Here is an 11,248-nt window from a genome sequence, read left to right as displayed (position 1 = left end):
GATGGATGTTAAACAAAGTCCATAAAGGATATTCACAGCCTCTAAAGGATCCAATTGAGCTACTAAGAAACAGTTAGTCGAAGTTAGCTATTCTTAGAGTAACTGATATAGTGACTCCAGCCAAAAAATATTGACTTAAGAAACTGATTATCTTGTTATCACTCTCTTGTATGAAACCAGATAAATAAGCAGCACTGATAAATGTAAAATTTCTCCATCTCCTCTTTTTAGCGTATTTCTCGAGTCCTTTTCTAATCTTCATAGACTCATCGTTTTCTTGTTCTGTTATTGGTTTTATAAAGGCTTCTCCGAGGCACTTTGCGATAATAACACTGTCCTCTAAAGCAGAACATCCACCTTGACCAAAATCAGGAGTCATGGGTGAAGTGCATCACCTACCACGAAAACGTTATTTTTCAAAATATTCCCAAATAGAACTCTCAATTTCAGCTGAGCAATCGATATAGAGTCGAGCGTTGTTCAGTCTATAACGGTGGAGAGTTCTTTAGGCACATTACTAGCCTTGTTCAACACGAATTGCTTCAGTTTCATTGGCTCTTGTTCTGCATTTCCATTAACTGTATAAAATCCCAATTAAAATGAAGTCTATTGTATATAGTCTTACTTGGCAGCTCGATGCACTAAGCTCTTGCTATGCACAGGGTTCAAGGAAGACCTAGACCATAGGAGTCTATTGTATATAGTCTTAGCCTGCATTCAAGGCTGTTTCCGCAGCTCAAAAATGCGACCTCTAGGTTATATTATCACAGTAACTTTACCAATTACATCAAGGCTCCCCTTCAGAGAGGTAAGCTCTCTAGCCAACAAAAATTGTTGTCAATCTGTGTTTAAAATAAAATTACTTATTTGAACAACTTTGCAGAAATACAAAGTAACCAAAGTTTAATGAATCGGTAAGATCAGAAGAACAAAGATTAATTCACAACAACAAAAATCTGCAAACATATCAGAATCTGGAAAAAAACAAAACGAAAAGAAAAGACATTTGTACCTTATCGGGTTGGTACATGAAAATAAGATTAAATAAAAACATGAAAACATTCCCCCTTACGTTATCGGGTTTGTACATGAAAATACAAACATATCAGAATCCAACTTTCCAAGCTCCTCTTCTTTTCGTCTTCCCTCCATTTTCCATTAACTGTTGCTACGTGCCCAACAATCCCCCACGTGAATGGAGAATAGTTATAGCATAAGGAACGCACAAATAAGTGTGCACTTTACTAGCAAGGATCAATTGCATCTGGATAAGTAGGTTTCGCCTTGGATTTTTCGTAGTGAACATATGTCGGATATACTCGGTCAATCAGTAGATGTAATATTTTTGAACCGTTAAACTTTGGTGTATACATAGGCAACGATATGTCACAAAATTATTTCCAACCAAGTTCATATCATGACAAATTTGGCTCATTCTCTCAATTCATGAGTCAAGACATCATAATAATCAATTTATAAGGGGAAAAGGGCCTGATATACCCCTCAACTTTGTCATTTAGAGCTGATATACCCCTTGTTATGAAAGTGGCTCATATATACCCCTACTTGTAAACAAATGGCTCACATATATCCTTTTCCTCTAACGCAAATGAAAAAAAAATAATTTTAATCTAAATTTTTATTATTCTTTTCTAAAAAATATAATCCCAAGTAATTTTAATCCTCGTCAAACATATTTTTTTGACTTTTTTTGTTTCAATGACTAATTTATAATTATTATTTTGATAATCAAATTTATTTATGTTTCACTAAGATTTTGTAAAACTTATTGTAGATGACCAAATTTTTTCTTCGAATACGAAATTAAATTACAATACACACACAAAAAATAGTTTAATTTTTTTTCTTTAAACTAAGGAATGAAAGAAAAAACATAAAATAAGAATAAGAAAGTCAAATAATTATAATAAAAGAAGTCAAAAAATAATTTATGCATGAAAAAAATTAAAATATACCTTGAACTTTGACAGAAGAATCATATATACCCCTAAATATTTTCTTTTAATAAATTAGAAGTAATAAATATAAATTTAAAACTAATTTTTTAACTTCCGTTAAATGAAGGGTATATGTGAGCCATTTTGTAACGGCAGGGGTATATGTGAGCCGTTTGTATAACGGTAAGGGCATATATGAGCCACTTTTATAACGAGGGGTATATCAGCTCCAAATGATAAAGTTGAGGGCTATATCAGACCCTTTTCCCATTTATAAGTGATCTTAAATCCATCATTTTTAGTATTATTGATTTTAGATGAAGAATGCATTTGAATATATTATTTCAAGAAAAAGGAAAGTTATGTTCTATGTTCTTTTGTTTTTAGTTTGAGTATAAATTTTTAACAATGCTAAACGGAAAAGGGATAAATTTCCTAGTAAATTTATCTCGAAAAGTTAGTTACATGTTTAAACTATTATGATGACATGCATTTTATACTTTTGGGAAAAAACATAAATTCACCTTTGAAGTTGTATCGAAAAGTCAGTTACATACTTAAACTATTGAGGCGAACTATCACACAGTTATACTATTCAAAAGTGAATTTAATACCACCCTCAAAGTTGACATGAAAATAAGATTAAATAAAAATAAAAAAGGCCCGTTTGAGTAAAAAAATGGCAAATTTTTTCCCACGTCCACCCTTCTCCTTAACCTTACCCTACCTTTCTTCTTCCTCCATTTTTTTCTTATCATAAACACTATTTCCATATCAAATTTGTCAAATCAAGAACGGATTATTCAATTTATTTTTGTGTTTTTTTGTTGATTGTGAGCATTTGAAATTTTTAAAAAATCAGATCTGCCTTTTCTTTTGTAAATTTTTTTTGGGTTTTTGCACGAAATTTAATTTTTTAATGTATGTTATTTCAAAATCAATAATAGTAAATCAAGCACTAATTTTTCAATTGTTCGACTAAATTCTTAACAATTAAAATATTGCAACTTTTCACAATTCTCTTCTTTGAGCTTGAATTGGGATAATTTTTTGTGGTGGGTTTGGTGATGGGTGAAAGATTAGTGGTGGTATGACTTTTAATTTCGATAATGGCAATGAAACTCGTGATTTTGATGTGGATGGTGAATTTATGATTATGATTGTGATGAATTTCAATAATAGTGATATGGTTCTAATGGTTAATTAATAAATTTATGATGTTTGTTATCGATTTTTTATGATGACAATGATTGTGAGAAGATTCCGGTGGTGAATTTGATTATGGGTGGTAATTTAATGGTGTATAGGAAGAAGAGGAAATTGGATGACATGGATTTTTTTAAAAAAAAATATGACGTAGTTATTGATGTGGCAGTAACATAGTGATGACGTGGCGCGAGTGTGAAACACTTTCTACTGTTCGTATATGTGTCAAGGTTGAAATAAATTCACTTTTAAATAATTCAGGTGTGTAATAGGTTATCTCAATAGTATAAGCGTGTAACGACTTTTCATGATAAGTTTTTAAAAAAATTATATCTTTTATCTACACTTTTTTACTATTTAGAAGTGAATTTAAATTAGAGGCATGCAACATCAAACCAAGTCCCATAGTATATTTCAAATAGCAACAAAGTACCCTTGAATGAGGAGTGTCAAGAGACACCCTCTACTAGAAAGTTGTACTCTTTCATAATATATTAGTTATTTATCTTACTAAAAATAGTTATCATATATTAACCGTCCATTTTATTAAATTAAGAAAAAATATTAATTAAATATTTTTTGTTTTATCCTTACATTTATTTATAAAGTGACTTAAAAACATTAGATAAAGATTGTGAAATATTAACTTAAATTCTTTTGAATAGTAAGTACTACATGTGACAATGGAGTTTAATCTAACTGCCCTTTATCCCCTGTCCCTGTCACTAGTAGATTTCCCATGATGAAGCCCATGACTAAATATAAGAGGATTGCCTTGGGTAAAGAGCCAAATATCTCCATTTTTTTGGAATTAAAAGAGTGTTTGTGAATTATTTTTTAATTTTTTTTTCACAGTTTAAGAAGAATATTCTAGTCTGACTTGACAAGTAATCAAAGAAAATAAAAAAGTTTTTTTTATCTTTGTATCATAAAATAAAGTTGTATCAAATGTTTTAGAATATACTTTAATCTCGTCACCTTAAATATGTCGCATGAAAAATTGAAATTAGCGTATTGTGAAAAAAAAATGAGTCATTTTTTTAAAAATAGAGTGAGGGCCCCGTTTAGATTGGCTTTGAGAAAGTAGCTTTTAAGTCAAAAATAAAAATACAAACTGAAATGACTTTTAAATCAAAAAAAAAAGACAGGGGAAACTTACTTTTGGTTATTGACTTATTTTAAGTTATTTTAAACTTAATTTAAGTCATTCTTGACCTTGCCAAATACTTTTCAAATTATTTTAAATCATTTTTTTTACTTATTTTGAGTTATTTTTATATTTGCAAACACTTACATAAGTCAAAAACCAACTTAAAAGTAGGTTTGATCAACTTTTAAGCCAATTCAAACACCTTCTAAAAGAAAAGTAGGTCAATCTTTTTGAAATTAAAAGAGTCAAATACATTTTCAATTCAATAAATCATATTTAAAAATTAAAGTATGTTTTGCCATGAATATAAACTAAGATGTTTTCGAAAATTCAAATTCTAGAATTTTATGGCCAAATATGTTTTCGTGAAGTTCAACTCTAGAAAAAAATGATAAAATTTTCCTAAGCAAACGGACCCTAAATAACGTTATGACATAGAAATATGTTTGTTATTTTAATTTATTTATCTGATTTTGATTTAACAAAATTATTATTTTTTAGAAAAAAATTGAAAGATTGAGCATTACAATATATTTATTGTAGAAATATCAAAAGGAAATCTAAACATTGAAGCCTGATTGGTGGCATACAATTGACACAACTCATAAATATTTATCTTATCCAAGATGATACTCTATTTTGTTTTTGTCTAAATATCACTGTAACACCCCATAATATCTCAACTATATATATAAGTATCCAAAATCCTTACTACACTCACTCTATCAATCCAAAAATCATTTTTTAAAATCTCCATCTTACAATTTTTTTAAAACAAAACTCAATTTCCTAATATATTCATGGCTCTTCAAGCTGCTGCATTGCTTCCTTCTACTTTCTCTATTCCCAAGGAGGTTTGTCTTCCATCATATTATCTCCGATTCAATTTACGTGACACTTTTCGTTTCCTGAAATTTGAATATCTACGTCTCCATCTATGTTGGTGTAACTACAAATCATTTCAGTAAAAGCAAAATAAATATTTTATAGTTAAATTGCTACTAAATATAAAAAAATATGTCATTTTTTTTAACTGATTAAAAATAAAAGCCTGTCGGTCGCGTAAATTGGAATAGGGGAAGTATGTACAAATTTTGACCAATGATATTAAGTTGATCTAGTTTAATTTAATTTCGAGATAAATTGACTCTCAAAAAGCGAAAAGAAATATTTTTTTACTCATTTATGTGATGTTGCAGGGGAAAACTAGTGCAACTTTGAAGGATTCAAGTCTCTTTGGAATTTCTCTCTCTGACCATGTTAAATCTGATTTTGGCTCTTCATTCAAAATCAAGGTATAATTTTAGCTTTCATATGGTTTAATTCGATGCAACGCGAAAATAAAAATTATCATTAAACTTTACCTACTATGTAACACTACAGTCACAGAACACTGTTTTTTGTCACATTATAAAATAACTGAATTTTACAAGCTATACTTCGTATATTCAGTGATCATACGTGAAATTAATTTGTTGTAATCTCGTTACAGAGCATAAGAAAAGCTATTTGAATCAAGACGATGTCACAACACACATTTTTTTTGTGACAATGTAACTTAACTTTTACAAGCTACACTATTACATTTAGTGATCATATACGTGAAATTAACCTACTGTAATTTCGTTACAAAGTGGAGGAAAGTAATCCCTCGGAGCTATTAGAGTCAAGACGATGTCACAACACACATTTTTTTGTCACATAATAAATTAACTAAACTTTACAAGCTATACTAGTACGTTCAGTGACCATACGTGAAATTAACCTGTTAAAATTTCATTATAGAAGAAAATCATCCCTCAGAGCTATTAGAGTCGAGACGATATGACAACTCACAACACACATTCCTTTTGTCACATTATGAAGTAACTGAAGTTTCCAAACTATACTAGTGCATTCAGTGACCATACGTGAAATTAACCTGTTGTAATTTCGTTACAGAGCGGAAGAAAGTCATCCCTCGGAGCTATTAGAGCCGAGACAATGGTTGCATCTCCCGGTGTAACGAGTACCCCTGTGACAGGAAAGAAAACCTTAAGAAAAGGTTGTGTAGTAATCACTGGAGCCTCTTCAGGACTAGGACTAGCTACAGCAAAAGCTCTGGCTGAGACAGGGAAATGGCATGTAATTATGGCATGTAGAGACTTTCTTAAAGCTGAAAGAGCAGCAAAATCAGCAGGGATGCCTAAGGAGAATTATACTATAATGCATTTAGACCTTGCATCGCTTGACAGCGTCAGACAATTTGTCGATAACTTAAGGAGATCAGGCAATCCTCTTGATGTATTGGTTTGCAATGCAGCTGTTTATCAGCCTACCGCGAAAGAGCCTTCGTTTACAGCTGAAGGATTTGAGCTTAGTGTTGGAACTAACCATCTTGGTCATTTCCTTCTTTCGAGATTGTTGATTGATGATTTGAAGCAGTCTGATTACCCTTCAAAGAGACTCATCATTGTTGGTTCGATTACAGGTAACAGTCAAACCTCTTTATAACAACATTGTTTGTCTGGATAGTTTTGATACTCATTTTAGTGGGAGACTAATCGTTGTTACTGAAATCAAATATCAGGAAACACAAACACATTGGCTGGAAATGTACCTCCAAAGGCCAACCTCGGGGACTTGAGGGGTTTAGCAAGGGGGCTCGATGGACTTAACAGCTCAGCCATGATTGATGGTGGTGACTTTGATGGTGCCAAAGCTTACAAAGACAGCAAGGTTTGCAATATGCTCACTATGCAGGAATTCCATAGACGATACCACGAAGAGACTGGCATCACATTTGCCTCTCTATACCCTGGCTGCATCGCGACAACAGGGCTATTCAGGGAGCATATCCCCTTGTTTAGGCTCCTTTTCCCTCCATTCCAGAAGTTTATCACCAAAGGATTCGTCTCCGAGGCAGAATCTGGAAAGAGACTTGCACAGGTAATAATAATAATAATCAGTGAACTTTATCCACTACAATAATAACCGCAAAAATATGATACCTAAGTCTAACCGAACCCCAAAAGTTAGCTCATGAGGGGAAGATTTCCCAAGTCTATATAAGGAGACCATCAATCAATTTCTCAACCAATGTGAGACTTTTACTCACTCTAACGCCACCCTTCACGCCCAGGCTCAACTAGAGCGAGAACGAGAGCCCAAACAGGAATGAATCTAGCTCTGATACCATGTAAAGATGATGTTAGACCAAACCAAGAGACTAATTTTTGTCACACCAAAGTTACTAAACTTAAGATATTGTTTGTTAATTTTGTACAGGTTGTTAGTGATCCAAGTCTGACAAAATCAGGTGTGTACTGGAGCTGGAACAAGAACTCTTCCTCTTTCGAAAACCAGTTGTCAGAAGAAGCTAGTGACGTTGAGAAAGCGCGTAAAGTGTGGGAAGTCAGTGAGAAACTCGTGGGATTGGCTTAGATTTTTTGCGGATTGAGTTCAACCATCACCAAGAGGAACACGAAAAAGGAGAATTTGAATCAAGAGTCTGTTTTGTTCTAGTTAAAAAGTTTGTCACTTTGTAAAATTTTTGAGTTAGGAATAAATATCACTCATCCTGTTTTCATCTTTAAGGAGAAGTGTTTTCAATTTATTTCTGTTAGAATCAAGTGCTTACCATCACGCCAACAGTTATAACTTATAACAAATGCGCAAACTTTATTTCTATATAAGTCCATTCAACAAGACTCCAACCCGGACCACTCAGCCCCTTGTGAGCCTTGTCATAGGCAGAATGTTGACATTACTCAACAATTTCCAGAATGAATCATCATGTGCATTATGATTGCTTATTCACTACATAAAAACAAAAATTACCAACAAACGACTTCTGTTGTTAAACAAAAATATGTAGCTAGTCTATTTAAGAGCTATACCTGAGGTCTAGCTAATTGCATAAGAAATTTTATGCAGTAAGAGATACTTGTAATATCTCTATTATGCTAAAACCAGGTTAATAAAAGCTCAAATATGTCATCGAACAAAAAGATTTCAAAGCTGAATCATTTCTAATGTTACATTTATTTTTCAAGCGTTATACACAGGTGCAAAGCACGTACAGGAAAGAAACCAAACCTAAAACAAACTCGAAAATCTAACCAAAACAGAACAAACACTAAAGGAAGTTTGAAAATTGCAGAGAATCGACTTAGTAAGAAGTGTTCCAGTCAGACCAGTTAGCTTCACTGCCAACTCTAGGGATGCTGTTAACTCTTGAATAAATATCCACTTTGAAGTTAGCTCCACACATTACCCCTTCACTATCTACTCTTGGCATAGCCCTCATCTTGTTCATCGGGTGCTCGAAATTCATTAGTCCTTTCTCACTATGGAACATACAACCTGTACATTTCAATTGGAACGTAAGTAGACGAGGGGGCTGATGTAGCCAAGTCAATCAAGTCATTGAATCAAATTTTGTAAAATCGAAGAACTAAATTCAACTTCCTCTCCTATTTACTACGAAACGAAGAAACCAAAATATTCCTCCATCTATAAAATATGAAATTCCTTATAGATGTTACCTGTGGGAAAGGGTGCAAATGACTTAGCACAGCCAGCTTTAATAACCTCTACATCATCAGAAATCACCACAGATCCATCAGCAGCAATACCCCAGAATAACTTCACCCCACCATCTGAACCCTGCACTTGTATGACCACAACAGATTAAACGACATTTTGATACATTCAACGTATCTTTAGTTTAAACGCAACAAGATTCAAAACTCCGTTTTTTACTTTCTTAATCTCCATATCAAGTCAAAATCAAACAAACATATTGAAACTGAGCTGAGTAAATGAACAAACAAGTAATACTCCCTCTCTCCCCTCTATCCCAGTTTATATGACTCCATGTCTTTTATAGTCCGTGTTGAAAAAATGACATATTTCTATATAAACTATTTTATCCTTAATGAAATGATTTATACACACACAAACAGATATTGTATCAACTTATTCTAAACTACATTAAACTTCGTGACAATAGTCAAACTGACTCGTATAAAATAGGACGGAGGGAGTAATACAGATACTTACCAAAGCAACAAATACAGTTCCAGTTTTACTATCATAGATAACAAAAGCAAAACTTCCTTCAAAATCCTTAATAACTTGATCAGCTGGATAAGGTCCCCTGTCTCTAAGTGTCCTGTAGGCTTCAATAACTAGCATGGCTTCATTTGTACCTTTTGGTGATAGCCCATATTGTTTGATTTGTGCACACAAATTGTTCAAACTCCCCATGAACAAACAGTAAATATCATCATAACCACAAAAATACCTACAACAATAATAATAATCGCGCTTCAATTCCATGAAATTCAATACTAAACAACAAAATTTATAGTCAGCTAGCTACGAGCTACTCCTTCTGTTCCTGTTTAGTTGTCTTGTTATGCTATTGTTTTACACAATTCTTAAGAAGTTAAGGGGTGTAATTTGACTGATATATATATCTTATGAACTTTTTTAGTCTTTATTTACTTCACTTCTCTAAATTCGAAAATAACTAATGCTAAGGGCAAAATTTCGTCTCATTTTACATGGAATACTTTTCTTCTTAGTCTATTCCAAAAATAATGTCACATTACTATAAATAATTTAACTTTAAATAGCATTGGCATAATATATATATTGGACCCTAAACTTCGCTTCAAATTTTAACTTTGATCTCTAACTTTCATAATGCACAAACAGGCACTTTAACTATCCAACTTTTAAACAAATAAACACATGAGTCCTACATGACAAAATACACGTTGGACACCACATAGACCAAAACTGACATGTAGGATGACATGTAGGACGTATGTGTCTATTTGTTCAATTTTATACAAGTTTAAGTGTCTACTTGTGCAAACTCAAAATTAAAGGACATATATGTGATTCGAAGCCAAGTTAAAGGGCATATTTATGTATTATGTCAATAGCATTTTTGCTCCGAATAAAATGATTTTCAACCATACAAACATCTAAAAATTATTTTAGAGGCACAAATTCAATAATCTTCCTTAATTTCTCCTTAAATATCATTTCAAAGTCAAATAGTTTTACGTAAAATCGAACAAGAATAGTACTTTTTTCTTGATTTATTAAATTGAAAAAATATACTAAACTAATTATTTTTTATATACATGACAACTAATCTAGACTAAGCAAATTTTCATACTAATATCTACAAAAATCTCATATAATTCACCTTTTCCTGTAGTGTACTAATTATGCACCCTAATTCACTAAGCATATCGAGTTCACAAAACTTTAACAAAAATGACTCACTCCAACTCCTAGGGGGCGATATCTAAGCCACCTATACCCTAATACAAGAAAATTTTTATAATACAATTTTATCGTATTATCAAATCAAACAGTATCATATAAAATAAATCGAAAAAGTAGTAAAATTAGTAGTAATTATTTCACCTTTGTGTGTGATTGAGCAAGGAAGTGCAATTAGGACGAACAAAAGCAAGAGCAGCAACATCTCCAAAAGTAACATAAGAGGTGTCAAATGGACGAGTCGATACGAATTTTTGTAGCGTTTGTTGAGGAAGTAAACATTTTTTTGATGCAGGACTATTTAATTCTTCAGGAGGATGAGCAAATGCCTTGTGAAATATAGCCAACATTTTTTATTTGTTTTTCTTTAGCTTCAAGATGAAATATCTAACAACAATATAAAAAAATGGTTACTGAAGGAGGATATATATACTAATAAACTTTTTACACTAATGTTTTTTATTTTTATTTATTTTTATAGTAATAAAATAAAGTATGCTGAAGATGAAATATGTCAATGTTATCTTGTAGTGATAGAAGTGTTAAAGAGTGTGACGTGACAATGATGAGGATGGATAAGGTTTCTCGTACTTCTATATGTCTTTATCCATTTAGATTTTACTATAATTTTTATACAAAAAAAAAATAT

The 11,248-nt window shown here is 32.0% G+C and overlaps 2 protein-coding genes across 2 annotated transcripts; one reads left to right on the top strand and one right to left on the bottom strand.

The window, feature by feature from the left end:
- The first annotated feature begins 5,009 nt into the window (after nucleotides 1–5,009).
- LOC107007153 (protochlorophyllide reductase-like) lies at nucleotides 5,010–7,905 on the top strand. The gene is made up of 5 exons (XM_015205641.2): nucleotides 5,010–5,168; nucleotides 5,514–5,609; nucleotides 6,256–6,784; nucleotides 6,884–7,242; nucleotides 7,582–7,905. The coding sequence occupies exons 1-5, from the start codon at nucleotides 5,115–5,117 to the stop codon at nucleotides 7,735–7,737; spliced, it is 1,194 nt and encodes a 397-aa protein (XP_015061127.1). The 5' UTR covers nucleotides 5,010–5,114; the 3' UTR covers nucleotides 7,738–7,905.
- A 384-nt stretch (nucleotides 7,906–8,289) lies between these two features.
- On the bottom strand, nucleotides 8,290–11,025 carry LOC107007154 (stem-specific protein TSJT1). The gene is made up of 4 exons (XM_015205642.1): nucleotides 10,744–11,025; nucleotides 9,358–9,601; nucleotides 8,841–8,961; nucleotides 8,290–8,658 (listed from the first exon to the last, which is right to left on the bottom strand). The coding sequence occupies exons 1-4, from the start codon at nucleotides 10,947–10,949 to the stop codon at nucleotides 8,465–8,467; spliced, it is 765 nt and encodes a 254-aa protein (XP_015061128.1). The 5' UTR covers nucleotides 10,950–11,025; the 3' UTR covers nucleotides 8,290–8,464.
- Between the last annotated feature and the right edge of the window lie 223 nt (nucleotides 11,026–11,248).

This window comes from Solanum pennellii, chromosome 12 (assembly GCF_001406875.1).
Source record: "Solanum pennellii chromosome 12, SPENNV200".
Lineage (NCBI taxonomy): Eukaryota > Viridiplantae > Streptophyta > Magnoliopsida > Solanales > Solanaceae > Solanum > Solanum pennellii.
This window is presented reverse-complemented; position numbering and strand designations above follow the sequence as displayed.